Source organism: Delphinapterus leucas, chromosome 19 (genome assembly GCF_059928025.1).
Source record: "Delphinapterus leucas isolate spDelLeu-1000000601 "Yukka" chromosome 19, BTC_Dleu_Yukka2, whole genome shotgun sequence".
NCBI classification, from domain to species: domain Eukaryota; kingdom Metazoa; phylum Chordata; class Mammalia; order Artiodactyla; family Monodontidae; genus Delphinapterus; species Delphinapterus leucas.
The window spans coordinates 44,452,068-44,472,274 of NC_143147.1; the positions used below are offsets into that span (position 1 = coordinate 44,452,068).

Sequence of the window (20,207 nt, forward strand, 5' to 3'; positions counted from 1 at the left end):
GCTAAGAGCTGGTGGGACAATGGAAATGTGGGCTTTGGAATGTATCTAAACAACCCACAGCCCTGTCCCCTCCTCCCCAAAGACTGACCAATGACCCCTAAACCCCTGGATTGTTCCTAAGAAACCTAGTGTGGCTTTGGCAACTGCCTGGATTGTCACCATTTCCACCCTTCAGTGCTGGAGTATCTTCATCTTAGCCTGTACTGCCATGTAAAAGAAAACGCAACCGAATCTGGAGTAAGTTAGGTTGTAGAGCTAATCATGTGGAGAGTCACCTTCTTATGACATTAAGACCTCCAGGAGAGCCACTGAAAAGTCTTGTGAGGTCTGCTAATTCCTCTGCCAGTGAGGAATGTGTTTATTCTTCCAAGGGGCAAAGATCCCCCACTCAAAGTGACGCTGCCACATTGTGTAACCAGGAACACGGGTTGTTGCTGATGTAAACAGCGGCCGGGGGCAGACCTGCCGGGAGCCTGGGCTCCTTTTCCCAGAGGTGTTTCTTATGAATGGTTGTGTCCAGTGAAGCAGTTTCCTGCCTTGTAAATTTCTGCCCAGCAAACCACATCTCCTATCTATCTGCTGCCTGGCTCTGGGTCATAAAACAATTCCCCAGAGACCAATCAGAGCCCGATCAGGAGTCCTTGAGTAACAGGAAAATTACCCTCCACCTGCAGACGTAATGACACTCTGCAAGCTAGTGGCTTTGCAGTTTCTGAACGTAAACATCACATGCCTTACGCCATGCCTTACCTCCGCTCATCTGAAATGGGGGGCCCACATATTTGATTCTCAGGCCCTGGTTCACTCCTCAGAGGCACTGGCTGGCTAGTGACCCATTACCTTGACCTGAGGACCCTGCAGCCTGGAGAACATATTTCACTGTGTCAGATCACGATTTGCAGAGCCGGGGCAAGAGAAGTTCAGGCAGGGGGTCTCAGGCACAGAGAGGACAGAAGATTTGGGCTGAAACTACATTGGAACTGATTTGGACATTCACTTGGCATTTTATGGGTCCTCAGCCTGGAATGTTTTCTCCCCACCCCCTCCCCCATCTGCCTGGTGAACTGACATTCATTCTTTCTATTTTATTTTATTTATTTATTTATTATTTGGCTGCTTTGGGTCTTTGTTGCTGCATGCGGGCTTTCTCTAGTTGTGTCGAGCAGGGGCTACTCTTCATTGCGGTGCGCAGGCTTCTCACTGCGGTGGCTTCTCTTGTTGTGGAGCACGGGCTCTAGGCGTGCGGGCTTCAGTAGTTGTGGCACGCAGGCTCAGTAGTTGTGGCTCGTGGGCTCTAGAGCGCAGGCTCAGTAGTTGTGGCGCACGGGCTTAGTTGCTCCGCGGCATGTGGGATCTTCCCAGACCAGGGCTTGAACCCGTGTCCCCTGCATTGGCAGGTGGATTCTTAACCACTGCGCCACCAGGGAAGTCCCCTGACATTCATTCTTTGTGATGCAGTTCAAGTGTCCTCCAAGGAAACTTCTCTGACTTCCACCCAGACAGAATTTCCTCCACTGTCCTACCACTCTACCTTCTAACACCAACACAGCACATTCATTGCAATAACTTGCAAAATTTTCTGTCTCCCTGGCCAGGCTGGGAACTCCTTCAAGGCATCTTGGAATCCCCAGCACCCACCGCTGTGCCTGGCTCAAGTCAGTGTGCAAAAGAGGGTTGTTGAATAAATGAGTGAATGGGCATCTATTATGTGTCTCTCTACCACACTTAGATGCTTTACATATGGAAAATGCACAATGGATATAGTCAAAGGGATGAAGCTCTGGGTTAGGCCAGTAAAGACAGACATAACCTAGGGCTCCTGTCCTGGAGAAGTCTGCAATCTGGTTATGTTTCTATGGGTGATAGGAATATTTGCAGACAGGGTATAAAGATCAGATTCACAGATAGACAGAAGCGGATTGTCTTTGTTGTTGGTTTTCCTTTCTGAGGGCCAGCTCAGAAGCCAGAATGGGTTCCAAGCTGGTCTATGTAACCCTAGTACTGCACTAGCCATAAAGAGATACCTAGGACCTCCATTTTCATCTCTTTCCTTTCTCCTTGTCCCCATTTATAGCAGATATAACAGTGACTTGCTCCTTCCTTTGAAGCTTGGGAGACCCCAGACAGAGGTGCTGAGGGTGGTGGTAGCAGGTGCACACTGGGGTCATTTTCCAGTTGTAAAACTAGTAAACTCCATGACACACATACACACATGCATTCACTCAAAAAATATTTACTGAGTGCCTAATATGTACCAGGTACTAGATGCTGGGGACAAAACAGTGAATAAAACTCCCAGGTCCCTGCTCTCATAGAACTTACACTCCAGTTGGGGGCAGGCACTCAGTGATGGCGGGGATGGGGCCCATCATGTTCTCTCTCACATAGTCCAAAAAAACTGGACGCAAATAACTAATATTTAGTGCACACTTTCTCATGTACCTGGTGAAGGACTTGATCCACCTTGTATCTCATTTAATCCTTACAACAGTCCCATTTTCAGAGAAGGAAACAGGCTCAGAGAGGTTAAGTATCCTTCCCAAGATCACACAGCTAGTAAGTGGTAGAGCCAGGATTTGAACTTCGATTTGCCTGACTCCCCCCAGCCTGAGCTCCTCACCATGACTCTGTATGGCAGCAGTAAATATTTACCAGGTGAACAAAGGGGTGGATGAATGGTTAACCGTCACTACAGTTGCAGCCTGTTGTTTTGCTTCCATGATACAAACGTGAGCACCACGTTTAAGTTTTTCATTTACTTATTGATTCAAGCTTTTCCAAAGTGTGGCTCCCATAGAGAGTAGATTTCATAAAGATGAAGAAACAAGCATCTTTCTCGTTATCATCTGTGTTTCCCGGGCAAGGCAACCTATTTTACACAAATAATCATGAATTATCATTGAAAAAGTTATGCCAAAGAAACTATCACCTTCAGTTCTCTTTTCTGGGTTTGTGGTAAAGTCTGTATTAGGCTGCATAACGACCCCCAAAGATAGCAGGTCTGAATCCTTGGAAGCTGTCAACCATTATCTTAAAAGGAAAGAGACTTTGCAGATGTGATGAAGGAAGAATGTCCTGGATTATCTGGGTGGGCCCTAAATGCAATGACATGGATCCTTATGAGGAGGAAGAAGAGGGAGATTTGACACAGGAGAGAAGGCAATGACACCAGGAAGGCAGGGATTGGAGTGATGTGGCCACAAGCTAGGGAACCTGGAAGCCACCAGGAGCTGGAGGATACAAGGAGCAGATTCTCCCCTATAACCTGCGGAGGGAGTGTGGCCCTGCTGACCCCTGGCTTGGGCTCAGTGATACTGACTTTGGACTTCTGGCCCCCAGAACTGTGAGAGTATATATTTCTGGTGTTTTAAGCCACTGAGCTTGTGGAAGTTTCTTATAGCAGCCACGGGAAACTAATACAGTCTTCTACAGAAGGAGGCAGCAGGGAGAACAAGTCTTTGACCACCAGTGTAGGTGATTCAGAAATACACTCTCTTTTAAAACTAAAAATAGAATTACCATATGACCCAGCAATCCCACTCTTGAGCACATATCCAGACAAAACTCTAATCCAAAAAGATACGTGCACCCCTACATTCATAGCAGCACTATAAACAGTAGCCAAGACATGGAAACAACCTAAATGTCCATCGACAGACAAATGGATAAAGAAGATGTGGTACATATATACAATGGAATACTACTCAGATATAAAAAGAATGAAATAATGCCATTTGCAGCAACATGGATGCAACTAGAGATTATCATATTAAGTGAAATAAGTCAGAAAGAGAAATACAAATACCATATGGTACACTCATATGTGGAATCTAAAATATGACACAAATGAACCTATCTATGAAACAGAAACAGACTCACAGACATAGAGAATAGACTTCTGGTTGTCAAGGGGGGGGGTTGGGGGAGGGATGGAGTGGGAGGTTGGGATTAGCAGATGTAAGCTTTTATGTATAATAGAACGGATAAACAACAAGGCCCTACTGTATAGCACAGAGAACTATACTCAGTATCTGATGATAAGTCGTAATGGAAAAGAATACAAAAAAAGAATGTATATATAAGTATAACTGAATCACTTTGCTGTACAGTAGAAATCAACACAACATTGTTAGTCAACTATACTTCAATTAAAAAAAAAAAAAGAAATGCATTCTTTTTTTAGTCAGGATGCCCCCAAGAAATCCCACCTTGGAAAGCAAGGGGATCCCCCTACAAAAATGAATCCACCTCCTTCCCAGCTCCCATCCCCTCTCTTGGCTTTGTGTTTCTTTCCATTGCCTGTCAATCAATGCCCGGCATACTGTATATTTGTTTATTTCGTTATTGTTGGCTCCCTCCCAGTTGAATGTAAACTCCATGGGAAGAGTAACATTTTTTAAACTGCTTTTCTTTCCATACCTAGAAGTGTATGTAGCACATAGTAAGCACTCAATAAACACTTGTTGGATGAATGATCAAATGTCAGGTTACTGCCACCTGGAGAGTCCTGACATCATATCAGGGACATGATAACAGCAGACATCACAGCATGACCTACTACCCAGATGCTTCCTAAAGTACCACTTTACAAGATGCCTGAGATAAGAGTCTTTGCCCAGGTAATATCGTTTTCCATTTTTGATAACATCAATTTCTATTTCCTGATTTGTCCAGGCCTCAGACCTTGGAATCCTCTTTGATGCCACATCTAAACTATCGGAAAACCCTCGTGCCTTCAAATCCTCTCCCTTTAAAACCACATCCACGATCAGACAGCCTCTCGTCACCTCCACCCCCACCCCCTGGTCTCAGGCTCTGATGATGTATATCGCTTCCTGATGGTCTCTTTGCCGTCACTTTTGGCGCCTCCCTACAACTCAGCAGTCAGAGGGATTCTGTTAAAGCGTAAGCCAGATCTTGCCCCTGCTCTGCTCACAACTTTCTGATGGCCTCTAGCTCCCTAGGAATAAAAGTCCTTCCAGTAGCTTATAGCAGTCCTTACAATGGTGACCAGGTCCTTGTCATCTGTCATCACCTCCCCACACTCTGCTCACACCCTGACTCCCACACTCCCGCTCACTCAGCTCTATAGCTACTCGAGCCTCCCTGCCGAATTTTTCATAGATTTAAAAAGATCATCTGACATGCACATACACACATTCACACATTTACTACCCATCTCCTTAACCAGAATGTAAAGCTCACGAGGGCAAGGATTTTTATCTATTTGATTCACTGATGTATCTTCAGTGTCTAGAACAATGGTGCCTGGCACACAGTAGGTGTCAGTATTTCTTGAATAAATAAATGGGAAATATTATTTTGGACTAGATGATATTTCCAAAAGCAAAGGGATATACAGAAGGCTAAGGCCTTTTGGCTCAGGAAATCAGGCATGCTTTCCTTAGAGTGCGTTTTTTTTTTTTTTTTTGTCTTTTGAAAACTAGCTTTGGACTTCCCTGGCAGTCCAGTCGTTAAGACTCCACGCTTCCACTGCAGGGGGCACGGGTTCAATCCCTGGTCAGGGAATTAAGATCTTGCATGCCGTGCAGTGAAGCCAAAAAAAAAAAAAAGAAAGAAAAGAATACTAGCTTTATATTTTTATCTCTTTCATAATTAATTGGGAATCATTTAACATAATTGGTTTATTAAGGATGTCTGGACAATTGGCCACAGGAAGGAAACCTGCCTTTGGGGACTATAACAGTATGTATCTATTGAGAAAATTAAATGTGTGGAAATGGAGAAGAAATTTCGGGTGATCTGTTGGAATAAACATATTTATACATATGCAGACTGCATGAAACCTGCTCTGAGGATTTCTGCTTTTGATGTTGTCTCCCCTCATGTTTGTTCTGCTCATTCTTCCTTAGAAAGTATTTCCTCTATATACGTGCAGATACCATTTTATATACACCAGGAAAAAAATGGTCATCCAGGTGTGTGAGAAGCCCTGCATGCCCCAAAGATTCATTTATAAAATACTGTCATGTTATAAATCTTGGCTGACAATCTAGTATTTGCCCAGCTGGAATGACCTCTGTACGAAAGAGAGACAGAGACAGGGAAAGAAAGGGAGGGAGGGAGACAGGGAGGGGCTTTATAGGCATTTGGTTTAGCTGATTGCAACTTCTCGTGAATATTCAGTCTGTTTGATACAACTGGGATGTGTTTAAAGTATTAAAAAACATGGATTTGTTATATGCCACTATGTGGTCCATTACTGGCAATCTCTTATTTTCCAGAACAGATTTCAATGGCATTTATTTGAATTACTTCCTCATTCAAAGGGGACGCATCAGCTCTGATTGTGCTTGGGAAGAAGTTCACTCCTGCCTCTTCCTGACCCACCCCCTTCCTCGCTCTCTGTATTCCTCCTCCATGACCGCCCCCTCCCCAACCTTTAGGGACATGAAGCCACCTTTAGTCCCAGCCACCTGGCTCTCTGTGGTCCTCCCACTCATCACCACATTTTTTTTTTTTTTTTTTTTTGCAGTACGCGGGCCTCTCACTGTTGTGGCCTCTCCCGTTGCGGAGCACAGGCTTCAGACGCGCAGGCTCAGCGGCCATGGCTCACGGGCCCAGCCGCTCCGCGGCATGTGGGATCTTCCCAGACCCGGGCACGAACCCGTGTCCCCTGCATCGGCAGGCGGACTCTCAACCACTGCGCCACCAGGGAAGCCCCATCATCACATTTTACCTTCTTCTTTCCCTAAGGACACAGACTCCCCAGTCAAGCCTTTCCGTTCTCCTCAGACCTCTCCTCCCTGACTCACCTTCGGTTCACTGCTTGATTGGTCATATACCATAGACATGAGCAAAATCATTTCACCAGCGATTGGCAGTTTTCTTTACCAAGCGTCACGCTGGTGATGAGGGTGTCTGGAAAGATCAACCAAGTCCAGAAGACTGCATGAGGAGGCACTCTGGGATGAGAGGATGCTAACACACATGCTCTCACAACGTACCAGGCCCACGTCTAAGCGTTTAACATATATGAACTCAATCACTCCTGTGTACAGTAGGTACTACTATCACCCAGTGTTATGTAGGCAGACAGTGAAGTTGGAGATTCTAATCAAGGCACTCTGGCTCCAAAATGAATATCAAAGACCTGCCCCCCAGGCTTCCCTGGTGGCGCAGTGGTTGAGAGTCCGCCTGCCGATGCAGGGAACACGGGTTCGTGCTCTGGTCCAGGAAGATCCCACATACCGCGGAGCGGCTGGGCCCGTGAGCCATGGCCGCTGAGCCTGCGCGTCCGGAGCCTGTGCTCTGCAACGGGAGAGGCCACAAGAGTGAGAGGCCCGCGTACCACAAGAGGAAAAAAAAAAAGACCTGCCCCCAACCCAAAAGCTCAGTTCCCTGGCTGTCTACGCTGTGTTCTTATCCACCTGAATCCAGTAGCTAACACTCCAGTTATTTCTGCCTTCGCGGGGAGATAATCCACTGTTTGGCATGGACAAGTCAATCCATTTTAAGGTAGGTTTTCATTACCGATTTCATTTCTTATCCACGGGTGTGAAAATGAAATCTGCCTTCCTCGGATCTCACCCTAGAAGACGGAGGCAGATCATGGTAAAAACAGAACCATCTGTCTGTTAGCCTAGGCTCAGGGTGTAAAGAGAGACCCCGGAAATGTTGGTCCATAACATGCTGGAGGAAGGTATGCGGAGGTTTTAGTTGCAAATGAATCTTCAGAGTGGGTAATGCCTGCCTGAATGCACACGCAGTGAGCCTCCTTGCCCCTCAGAGCCAGTGGGAAGGGAGATTTGATTTAGAAGGGAGGTGCTCTCAGCTGTCAGGGTCACCTTCTACAAGTCTTGGATCACGTAGGGTTTGGTAAAGAAAACTCCCTAGAGATTTCCCCCTACCTGCCCACCCCCCAACTCCCAGATGGCCTCTTGGATGGTTAAGACCTTCTGGATTCTCAGGGTTATTGCAATAACACAAGATCTAAAATCTATCAAATGCAGATACTAGCTGTCCCAGAAACAACGTGAGTCCAAACACAGGGCTTCAGTTGAGGCTTGAGCTCGAGACCTATATTCCCTTCCTCTTCCTGGAACTCACAGGAGCCAACCAACAGGACATCTCAACCAGAGACAGCAAATCTTGGCCTCTCCTGATACATGGTGCTCGGCCTTGGCCCCAGTCCTTTTCAACCCAACCATGAATTTTCTCTTGACCACTTTAGCCCAAATTACATTGTCTGGGGGAGCCAGGAGCCAAAGGAGGTCAGCGTTTCCAAACCTACCCATCCCTGCCCTGGGGACTCAGTACATTTGCCCGGCTCACTAAGAATTACGTCTTCCACTACACTGAGATTTTGAAAAACCTGTTGCTTGGGGCCTCGTTGGCATGATGCCCTTGCTTACACCCAGCTTGGGAACTGCTCTGTCTAGAAGCCAGAAACCACATGCTGGTAGGTCTACGCTGCACGTAAGAGGAGACAGCAAAGAGGACAGGTCCAGCCTCCTTCTTCCTGGAGTCAACACTGGATCATCTGTGGCAAAGTCCCTGCTGGCAGAGTGTTCAGGCCTCTTTTGGCTTTTCACCTTCCTGCCTGGGAAGGAAGAGCCATTCTCCTGACTAACAGCCCTATGGAAGGGAAGAGAGCTGGAGTTAACACTTAAAAGGAGGTTGAAAATGTTACCCACGGGGATTCCACTTTTCCTACTTTTTCTCTGTTCCTGTGACCAACAGTCACCAAGAGTTCGCTCCATGTCTACTTCTGTGAGTCGCAGAAAGACAAAGGTATTGGAGTCTGACTGGGGTTACAGCCTTTTCTTACCTTAGCGGTAAAGCCGGCCTGAAGACACTGGGGCATGCAGCAGCGAGCCTGGTGGAGTAAGTGGAAAATTCCAAGGAGACCATGGGCCGGGGGTTCTTGGAGGAACCGTGGCAGGGGAAGAGTCAGAGACAGACAGAAATATGAGACTCTGGGCAGTGACAAAATAAATTGTTTTAATGGGAGGTTTTTGGAAAGGGCAACTTTTCTTTGTGCTATCAAACAGCCAGTGTCCCTGTCTTGGGGTTTCCTGGGGAGGTACTGGCTGATCCCCCAACCCCACCGGAAGCGAGGACGTTACTCTGACACTATGCTCAGCCCTTCCAGGGATCCAGAGGTGTGTCTTAACATCAGGAGATTGGAGTGAGCTAGCAGACAGTCCAAAATACACAGTCCCTGTGTGTGCCCAGGCCCGAGGAAGGGGGCAGGGGCTTCACTTCCACCTTAGATATTTCTCCGTGGGGGAAGACAGAGGGGGCAAATCACTTTGAAAATTCAACTCTGACCTTTACGAAGAAAACGGATAGACACTTTAGTATTATACACAGGGCAGAGGGGAGAGGAAGTAGAGGGGAAATTGCACTTAATTACAGTAGTTTATAGTTTACATCCATTGGACAAATTTACTTCTTTAAAAGAATCTCCAGATCAGCCGGGAGCGGGGGGGGGGGGGGGGCTGACGTTTACAGTGCGTTTGGCTCAGTTCAATAGCACGCGTCCTCCTCGCCTCATGTCAGTAACAGATTCAAGTCTTCACATCAGTTTGTTCGATGAAGGAGCATAATGTAGACGCTCCGGCTTTCTCTCTTCCTCTTCCTCGGTTTCTCATCTCCCGCCTTTAGGACAGACCAGACGGGAGAGCTTGACGTCTTGGGAGAGGCATCGTGACAATACTGCATAGAAGGGAAGCTGGGCTCCGGGCCGCGCCTCTCAGAGCGGATTGTCCGAGGCGCTGGCAGGACGTCAGGTGAGCAGGGACCTCTCGCAGGTGCTGCTTGTCAGGTCACTGCGCTTTTCCGCGACAGCTGCCTGGAGGGTGATGGTGTGGAAAATAGGGTCCTTGTTGCTGTGCACAAAGTAAGTGATGTGTGGGCATCACCAGGCTTGGAGAGGACACTGCAGAGAGAGAGGAGAGACAGCTCAGCTGTGTACATCTGCTGGGACCTGGGCCATTAGTCTGGCTTCTCTGGGGGAGCTGAGACCCAACTCAGCAAAGAGCTGAGGCTGGAGGCCTGGGGACCCCGTGCCTGCTGAGCCTGAAACACGCTCCCTTTAGGAAGACCTAGATGCCGGCTTCCCTGGCTACTTCAGAAGAGAGAAGTGAATTGCCGCCGACCTTGAAATAGTCATAACTCGCCGACCTTTATCCTGAAGTCGGGCTCCTCTTCCTGTGAGTTTATAAATAAACTGCTCAGTTTGGTGGCAATGGCAGCTGGATGGGGAGCTCTTGCTTCTGGTGGAAATAAGGATCTCTTCCTAAGTCCACTAAGAGCAGGGGTTCCCCTAGACCCCTTCCCAAACTGTAATGGACCCGTGAGTAGCAGAGATCCTGTTAAAATGTACTGATAGATTCTGATTCAGTGGACCTGGGGTAGGCCTAAGAACCTGCATTTCTAATCAGCTCCCAGCTTGGGTGGATGCTGCTGATATATTTTGAGCCACGAGGCCATAAAGCGCATGAGAAAATCACCACGTACTCACAAACGATCCATCAGGGAAGAAGCATGGGGAATTGCAAAGTGCTTTCTACAACATTTGTTACCGTCAGGACAAGAGCTCAGAGGACCAGGATCTAAGGGCTGAAGGCCTCTGACGCCAGGCTTCCCGGTGCATCGGGGCAGGAGACCTACCCAGCATGGAGGAGCCTTTGAGAGGAGCCAGACCCCCATCCGAGGCAGCCTCTGCTCCCAGAGCCCTGGGCCTTGCTCATCTCAGCTGTCTTGGAACACCACTGCTCGCCCTTGCCTTCCAGGGAGTCCCTTTTCTCCTCTCTCTGTCTCCTTCTTCTCTTTCCCCTTTGTTGTCATCTCAGGGGAAGGTTCTGCCCTTTGGCTTCGTGGCTTATTTTCTCAAGACCTCACCCAATACACACACGTGCCGCGCGCGCGCACGAGCACACGCACATACACGCACACCTCCCACTACTATTAAAGGCCTATTATCCCACTGTTATCTCATTAATCAGTGCTCCCAGCCATAGCCTTGTATGAGGCTGCCATTATGTCCATTTTACAGGTGAGGAAAACAAGGTCAAAGAGAGTCCGTGGATTGTCCAAGGTTTCAGACCTAGGAGAGTGTGGGGATTCAAACCAGTTCTGGGAGACCTCCCAGCCCGCGTTCTTTCTATTACGCTGAGGTTAGGAGCCTTCTACTAGCTTTCTTCTTGGTCAGTCTCCTTTCTCTGAGCCTCGGTTTCTCCACCTATAAGATGAAGGTCGTTGGGGGATCAGAGGGGCGGCTCTGTGTGCAGTACTCCGCACGGTGCTTGGTGTAACTGTCCTTGGTGACACTGGGCTGCCCGGGGTGCCCCCTTCCAGAGCTCCTCGGAGCAGGACTGAGCTGTGCGTCCGTGGGAGGAGACAGCTTGCTGGCCCTTCTTCATTCTTGAGACCCTGGTCAGGGTCCTTTGATACCCTTTGCCTCCTCTTCCTTCCCCCACCCACCCCCACTCTCGAGTTTCTTTACTCCCCACTATCAGCCTTTTTCCAATTTTCAGATTTCAGGTGGAGGAGAGAGAAAATGGCTTGTGACCTTGCAGGTTTCAATAGAAGAGCAAACACCAAGAGCAGATAAGGAGACGCCAGCAAGATTCTATGACCTGTCATTAGGGATGGGCTTCCCAGCTATCAAATGTTTGCTCACATAATAAAATGGTGGCAGAGCCCTAAATGTTGTCAAAGGAACTAGGGTTATTTGCCCCCTTCAGAGTCTAAACACAAACATCTGATAAGGGGTGCACTGTGCTCCCTCAGAACGGAGGCCTGGCTCACCCAGCGGCGCGGGGGCCTTGCCCGAGGACCTCTGAGTGACTACAGAGCCGTCGTCTGGAGGGTGTAGTGGCCGGGGGATTGTTAAGGACGTCCTCACCCTAAGAAGATTTGATCCGTAATGGGGAAGAGCTGACACTTATTGAGGTCCTACTGCGTGCCGGGCTGCACCGCTAAGTAAGGGCTTGACACGCATCATGGCATTGAATGCTCACGTCAAGCCTCTGAGGTAGGTAATTCATTCATTTCACACGGTTTGGAGGTCCTTCCATATCCTTAGCCCTTTTTTAGGCACTGGGTGTGTGTGCAGTTGTGAACAAGACCCTGTCCCCATCCCCACTGAGATTAAATTCTAGTGAGGGTTTTGAACAATGAATGAGTAAAACAAAATGCATAACATAAAAGTTTAGGAGGAGACGAACACTCTAGAAAAATAAGCATGGTAAGAGGTTTCAGTGACTGGAGGGAAGAGGCAATAAATTAGGGAAGGGGATCGGAAGGTGATCCCCCCACTCTTTGAGGTGGTGATGTTTGAACTGAATGAAATGAACACAGGTAAAGATATGCATTAACGAATATTCCAGGCAGAGGATACCGCAGAAGCAGAAGTCCTGTGGTAGGATTGCTTCAGCTCTGGTTCAGCTGAGGCTGTGTGACAGAGGGAGAAAGGGCCGTGGTCTGACCACATAGGGCCTTGGAGGTCCCTGTTTCAGTCTGGTTGCAACGGGAAGCTAGTGGAGCATTTTGACAGGGGAGCGACATGATGGATTTCCCTTTTCCAGAGATCACTCTGGCTGCTGTGTGGTGAACAAAGCACACCCACCCCTGTGGGGCAAGACCGGAAGTGGGAAGTTAGGGGCCGCTGCAGGAGCGAAAGACTGATGGGGTGGTGAGAAGCGGTCAGACTGAGGATGCATTTTGAAGGACCCCTAGCAGAACTTATTGATGGACTGGATGTGGGATGCGGGGTATGAAATGATCAAGGGTACCCTCAGGAATCTCACTGGAAGAACTGGTATCATGTTTGGAAATGGAGAAGCCCAAGGAGGAAGCAATTTGGGTCAGGAGGAATTGGGACAAAATGAAGAGCTGCAGGTTCACTTTGAGAGGCTTGTCAGGTATGTTAGGTATGCATCTGTATGTGCCAAAGATGCATCAGGTTTGTGAATGGACCCTCAGGGGAGAGGTCTGTACTGGAGACAGAATGATAGGATCCATCTTTGTGTACACTTGATCCAAAGCCCTGGGACTGGAGATTGCCCAGGGACAAACATGGAAGAGAAGAGGCCAAAGAGTGAGTCCCAGGGCCCTTTGACAAGTAAATGTCGCAAAGACGAGTTGCCAGCCAAGGAAAGGAGGAGTGGCCAGTGTCACAGGAGGAGAACCAGGAATGGGTAATGTCCTAAAATCCAAGTGAAAAAAGGAGGGAGTGATTCGCTGTGTCAGAGATAGAGCTTGAGAGATAACCACTGGATTTGGTGACAAGGAGGTATTAGTGAGCTGGCCAAGAGGGGTTTCAGGAACGTGGGGACAAAAGCCAGACTGAAATGTTCTCAAGAGAGGTATATATACAATGGGGGGGGGTATATATGCAATGGAGTACTCCTCAGCCATCAAAAAGAATGAAATTTCACCATTTGCAGCAACATGGATGGATTTGGAGGGTATTATGCTTAGTGAAAGAAGTCAGACAGCGAAAGACAAATACCGTATGATATCACTTATATGTGGAATCTAAAAAATACAACAAATGAGTGAATATAATAAAAAAAGTAACAGATTCACTAGAGAACAGACCAGCGATTACCAGTGGGGAGACGGAAGGTGGGTGGAAAAAGAAAGGAGATTAAGAGGTACAACCTACTATGAATAAAATAGATAAGCCACAAAGATCTGTTGTACAGCACAGATATTGGAATACAGCCATTATTTTATAATAACTATAATGGAGTATAACCTTTAAGAATTGTGAATCGCTATGTTGAAACTTATAGAATATTGTAAGCCAACTATACCTCAGTTAAAAGAAAAGAAAGAAAAGAGAACTGGGGGTGAGGAAGTAGAGACAATGAGTACAGATTATTATTAAGTTAGATTAATTATAGCTCTATTAATTACAAGTAAAGATCATACTTCCAGTTTTGTAGATGAGGGAACTGAGGCTTACAGAGATTTTAAGTGACGTGCGCAGGGTCTCAGAACAGAAAATTCTGTGCTCTTACCCACTACGTAAGTTTACTGCCTTTTCTGCGAATATTCTCGCTGTTCTGATTTTGTAATAATCAGGGCAGGCTAAACATTCACTATATTAAGACCATGCATGTGTCCCCAGACCTAGTTCTTTTCCTAGGTCTGGTTTTATAAATGCTGGTGATAAACCAAGTCTGATTTATGTGATGAATCTTATGTGGGAAATGTCTGTGACTCTAGGTATCCAATCAACTTTGAGAAATGGTAGCACAGCTAGTGTAATAACTTTTGAAGATAACCATTGCTAATTTGATGATTACCCGTTGCCATTAAATGAATTGTAAAATTTAAAAAAAAGAAAGATTACTGCCTTTTATCTTGAGTGGGACACCAGGGAGAAATAAATGCCCTTTGCCATTCAAAATCCTCCTTCCTAAGCTCGAGAGACACTCAAGGTTACCAGCAGGGAAAGCCAAGATTGACCCAGCTGCCACGGACTGGGTGTTTCCAGCCAAGCGCTGAGCTGAGTGTTTTACAAGTTTTATTGTGTTTTGTCCTTTCAATGATCCACGAAGGAGGAATTGTTATCTTCATATTAAAGGTGAGGAAACTGAATTTCAGAGACGCTAGACTTTTCCCTTTGGTCACACAGGTAGACAATGGTGGAATCTTGAGCCCGGGTCTGCCTCGCGCCCACGTCGGCTCTTCATCAGCCCACACTGCCAGTGGGGAAGGTCGGGAGGGTGGGGGGCAGCTGCAGGGCATTTATGACGATGAGGCTGCCCACCTCCTTCTCGTCAGCACCCCTGACAGTGACTGCTCCGGGGGTCCTCTCCTGACCTCTCTCTACGTAAACTAGGAAGTGGAGCGGTGGGTAGAGAAGTTGTGGAAATAGGAGTGGGCTCACAGCCTGCCCACACTTGTTCTAGCCAAGGTTGGTGCTTGCTGTGGTCTGGTTTCCAGGCTGGCAGGCTGTCGTTTTGCAGGAGGCTCAGGCAGAGACCCACTTAGGTGGTAACTCTCCAGCCCCCCAGGGTTGAGAAGGGGGGGATGGGGCATAAGCTCTGGAAAGGACAGAGGGCAGTAGCTGCCAAGGATTCCCAGCAAGAAAGTTCCAGCCTGAGGTTCCCAAAACATGATCCACGAGGCCCTGGGGCATGTCTGTCCTGACAATGGAAAACACTGGGATCAGACAGCTTCAAGGTCAAATGCTGGCTTTAGCCTTATACTGGCATAACCTTGGGTCATTTCTATGAGTACTTTAAAAATGGATCTTAGGACTTCCCTAGCAGTCCAGTGGTTAAGACTCCATGCTCCCAACACAGGGGGCACGGGTTCGATCCCTGGTCGGGGAAGATCCCCACATGCCGTGTGACATGGCACAGCCAAAAAAAAATTAAATGTTAAAAAAATGGATCTTAGAAGGTGAGTGTTGTTTAATGGATGTGGAGTGAGAAGAACCAAAGTCTGGAACTCCAACTCCAGATTTACCATCATGTGAGTTTGGGCAGATTCTTCCCCATCTTTGAAATTCAGGTTTTTGCTCTATAAATCAGGCATACAAATTTCTACCTCGCAGGATGGATGGGAGGATTAGCCAGGAAATTAAGATGGACAAGCCTCTGGAGTGCTGTGTGGCAAATGGGAGGCAGTCAAAAAATGCTAGATCTGAATTCATTCATTCATTCATTCATATTTACTGAACATCTACTAAAGCCCAGGCATTTGGCTACACACAAAGGGCTTGGGTGCTTTGAGAGGCCCTGAACTATTTGCTTTTCTCCTGGGAGATGGGTGAGAGGGCATCCTTGTGCCAGCAGGAGAATGGGAAGCAGGGATCTGGAGCCTGGGCCCAAGAGGCAGGATGCGCTGGAGAGACGGTCCTAACCCTGAGAAATGTTATTGTCAGAACCTCCTGTGATCACATGCAGACCAAGCAGTGAGTTAGATATTGAAGGAGCTAATGGAAGGTGTCTCCTAAAGGATCACAGACGGAAAGGGGCAGGGACGGGGAGGGAGCTATCACTCCGAGCACGTGACTCTGTACTACGCATGGTCTTCAGACACTTTGAATATTCTGTAAGAGGGAGGTGGGATTTTCCCCTTTAGAGATGAAGAAACTTCGTCTCACAGCCATGAATTAACTGCCCAAGGTCGTGTAGCAGGGGTGAAGGAGCTGGGATTGGCTCAGGCCTGTTGGCTTTTCCTAGCATTCTACGATGTCTCTAAAGCAGCATTGCCCGGGATGGGTCTCTATTCACTGCCCACATGAGCACAGGAAAGATTCTGAGATGCCCTGCCCTGTGGGATTTCTGTTTAGCCCAGCTGTTTCCCCAACAAATTTGACCATGGAATCTCCTCCTCATGCCATGGGCCCCTGATTCCTAGCAATAGCCTTGAAACTCTTTTTGGAAAATACTACTTTAAAACAACAAAAAAGCAGAATTGCCACCAATTCTCTTCCAGAACTTCTGACCCTTTGCCTTTGGAACAGAGTTTGTACAACTTTTCTTCACCTTGGGTTCCTTCTGCTGCCAGGAGACAGCATCTTTACCCTCTTTTTACTTCATTCTGTCTTTCCTATTTCCTCTTCTCCTGTAGTTTGCAGGAAGAAAGTTTCCTGACTGGAATACAGTATGTGGGCTTAATTTTTACTCATGTTCCTGACCGGTAAAGACCACAAGAGCAGCGATTACCACGGGTGTTTTAAAGATGGGTATTGGAAGACAAGTATTATTTAAGTGCAAAGAGTCCAGGATTTAGAATCAAAGACCAAAGTCCGGAAGTTTGGCTCCAGAATATCACCTGTGTGACTTTGGGCAGATGACCCTGCATCTCTGAGCCTCAGTTCATTTCTTTGTACTTCTTAGGAGGTTTTGGTAAAAAAGAAAATGGTGAGATAATATTCATGAGAAGTATCAGTGTAAACTATAAAGTGCTATATGAAGTTTTATCCTTACTAAATGTTATCATCAACCTAGAAGTGAGTCCATCATAGACTCCTGAAATGTCCAGGGACTCGGAAACAACTTCACAGTAGTTCTAGAGGGCCGTCCGTGCGGCTTCAAGGTCGGCTGGCCACTCTGTCCGATGGAGGGGAGAAGCCGGCTGGGGGCCGGTGCAGAGTCTCAGAGAGCATCTCGAAGCATTTTGATTAAGAGACCATTTCCTGAATTCAGAGGACTTGTTTTAACAAGCAAGCATCAAAGTCAACTTGGGAAAGACAGGAATCATTAATCACAGCCCCATCTAGGGCTGACCAAGCGGCAGATGGATTGATAAACCTTTCAAAGGGGAAGGTATTCCCAAGCAGAGCTGCTGCGCCTGGCTGCCCCCCTGACTGAGATTTGTAAGCACAGATAAATGTTTTCCCTGCTCGCTACAAAGAGTGGGAAATCACATGGGAGTCGAAGGGCAGGGCGATGGGGGCTGTCCTTTCATCTTCCAATGGGTGAGAGAAGGGTAGCAAAGCAGGTCCCACACACTTCTCCCTCCCCAACACCCCCAATTCCAGAGCCTGGATGCCTAAGTTGTATTCAGCATCCAAGATGTGCCAGGCGCTTAATCTACATGACATCATCAAATCCTCAGAACAAGCAGATGTTATGACTTGTTTTAGAGATGAAGAAAGTGAAGGCTCACCGAGGTCAAGGTCACCAAGCAAGTGGCAAAGCCAGGAATTGAACCCACCTGTTTGACGCTGGCGGACCAGGAGGAGATGGGGGCAAAGGAAGAACAGAGAAGGCTGAGCCCGTGAAAGAACTTGCTCAGAAACACATGGCGCTGGATGAGGTGGGATTTGAGGGAAAAAAAGACCGTCAACAGGACCAAACCCTGCCGAGAGCATCTGACATGAAGTTCAAGGTTGTCACCTACTTATCTAGCAATCAATAAAGGCCAAACAGTTCCCACACTGCACAGACCCCAGCTACTAAAAGGTCCTATTGTGTTCCTCTGGAATTGTGACCTGTGTTCAGACATCTTGTCCTGTTCTCTAACTCTCGGCATCTCATTCCAGTCCAGCTGTCCAAGCTGCAGCCTCAGCGTGGGTCATCTTTACTCTCCATCCCCTCTGTGTGGAGGTGGGCATTAGTCATCAACTGACATGGTGACTAAGCCTCTGGATTCCCCACTTTCAATGCCCCAGGAAGTTGATTCTAAGTTTCTCAGTAAAACACCAAGTAAATGCAGGTTCCTGGCAAGGCCAGGCTGTCTACTGGGGAGTCCCCATGGGTTGGCAGAATTGCATCATTCTCTAGAGCTTACAGCGTTGGGGGTCCAACATGGGTCCTGGACTGGGTGAATCAGCCTGAGGACTCACTGGTCACTTTCTCTATTGGTGGGAAATCCTCAGGGATCCTTCTTGCAAAGCAGGGAACGCCGCAGGGGGTCTGACTTTCTGAGCCCTCCTTGGAAATACCTTTGCTGTGGCTCACTGATCAATCCATTGGAGATACTCAAGCTCAGTGCCTACAGGCTCTGTGTAATCCAGTCTCTAGCAACTGATCAAACTTCAGTACTCTAGCGCTCTTGTCAGGGATGCTGGGGGGAGCAATAAGTCCCTCCCCTTCGGGCTGTGGCCCATCTTCTTCGCCCTGTGACCTCAGGGATTCCTTTAGCAAGTACCAGGGGAGCCTCAGAAGGATCACGCTTGTGGCTGAGTCCACACTTGCCGCAGTCTCTGCACATGAGTAGCCATAGTCATCCCTCCCCTCCCCCCACATCTTCTTGCCGGCATTACCTGTTTACTGGAAGACATGTTGGTGAGCGTACTGATGCTGCTGGTATCTGTGACCACCATTGCCGATGGAAACCGGGAGGTGTGGGAATACTGGGGGGGTTCCTGCTTGTGTGCATACACTAGAGAGACAGAGTGAAGACAAAATCAAGGTGTAGATCACACAGGGGTGAGCATAGCTACAGACCCCCGCCACCTCCAGCCCACACCACTGCTCCTGCTTCCCCAGGCAGATAAAAGGAAGGTGGTGGTGGTGGTTATGTCTGTCAAGGCAGTGCAATGTGATAGAAAGAACGGCCATGCGTTTAAATCCTGGCTCCTTAATCAACTCAGTTAGCCTCAGTTTCCTTACCTCTAAAATGGGAATGATACAGGATTAGAAGAGTTTGTGTTTAAAGCACTTCATACCAAATAGATCAACAGCTTTGCACAGTGCCTCGTATGCAGTGGTGGATGGCACTTCTGGGGTGGGAGCACTTCTTTCCCCCTGACTTTCAACGAAGTATTAGACTCCTGGGCATCAACAAGTGATCCTTAGGCATATGTGGTACATCTGAGAACTTAGGGCAAAAAAAAGTTCTAACTAGCTGGCAAAATGAAGGAGCTGGCCTGTTTGCCTACTGTTTCTGCCATGACTCAAGTACCAGGTCTCGTGCTAGCAACTGTAGATTAATTAATAATTGTAAATGGACACGGATGTCATTACTTGTATAATTCTGGGCTGTTCCAGTTTGCACTAGAATGCCTTATGACATCACACAAATATGAAGGCTGATGGACAAAATGAGACTAGATACCAAGAAAACCTCCAGGAGCATGTGGCTCACTTTTTGTTTTTCTAGCATGTGTCCACCAAGTCTGGAACCTTTGACTCATGCTAGTTCATCCATAAGAGTCATGGAAATTCCAGGTCACGTGACCAACCCAGAAAGCATGTGGATGTTTGGCCTTGAGGGAGGGACCAGCTTGTTCTACCAAGGAGTCCTCCAGTTGGGAACGGGGGTGAAGGTCACAGCCCGACGCCTCAGCCTGCCCTTCCCTTGGAGGGGGGCTGGTTATTTCCTGGCCTGGGGCAACCGTGAGCTATCTCTTCAGAGCCAGCCAGGCCAGCTGGGCCATGGCAGTCCACAGATCACTGGTGACCACTCTCCGACTGTCATACCCGGGCCTCGCCACTGAGGAATCCTGCCCAGGTGAGGGGCGGGGGCAAGTGGGGAGCATATTGGCCCTGGACGGAAGGGCAGTGGTACACCTGTGGTCCCAGACTCTGCTACAGGCTGTGGTAGATTTTTTTAAAGCCTCGAAAATGTGATTGGAATGTGAGATGGTACTTAGAAACCAGCTCCACAGGCCTGGGAATAGAGCCCCGAGCACAGAAGAAGGCTGAACTTGGCTGGTCTCCCTCAGACCCACAGCTCTGCCTGAGGCAGCCGGAGGAGAAGCTGAAATCCTCTTTCCCATCCCTGCCTCCTTCTATTAAGGAGTCCCGTAATAAATAATCACT

At 47.9% G+C, this 20,207-nt stretch overlaps 2 protein-coding genes and 1 non-coding gene across 4 annotated transcripts in view; 1 reads left to right on the plus strand and 2 right to left on the minus strand.

Annotated features, from left to right (window-relative positions):
• The window catches only part of LOC111163701 (tumor-associated calcium signal transducer 2-like), a 39,241-nt gene extending 30,367 nt beyond the window's left edge, over positions 1-8,874 (minus strand). Inside the window, 3 exon segments of the mRNA XM_089901820.1 lie at positions 7,495-7,552; positions 8,376-8,598; positions 8,792-8,874. Coding sequence (XP_089757946.1) covers positions 7,495-7,552; positions 8,376-8,598; positions 8,792-8,874 — 364 coding nt within the window.
• HNF1B (HNF1 homeobox B) overlaps positions 8,869-20,207 on the minus strand; it is a 52,813-nt gene continuing 41,474 nt past the window's right edge. Inside the window, exons 8-9 of one of the 2 annotated variants that reach the window (XM_022552664.2) lie at positions 18,707-18,825; positions 9,794-9,904 (exon numbers count right to left, since the gene is read on the minus strand). In XM_022552664.2, coding sequence (XP_022408372.1) covers positions 9,884-9,904; positions 18,707-18,825 — 140 coding nt within the window. In that variant the 3' untranslated portion in view covers positions 9,794-9,883. Of the gene's footprint in view, positions 9,905-18,706; positions 18,826-20,207 lie in introns of both variants that reach the window. The other variant, XM_089901040.1, reaches the window with a different exon arrangement.
• LOC115803555 (small nucleolar RNA SNORA72) lies at positions 14,023-14,154 on the plus strand. Its single transcript, XR_004024292.1, has one exon. It is a non-coding gene; the product is annotated as a small nucleolar RNA SNORA72 (small nucleolar RNA).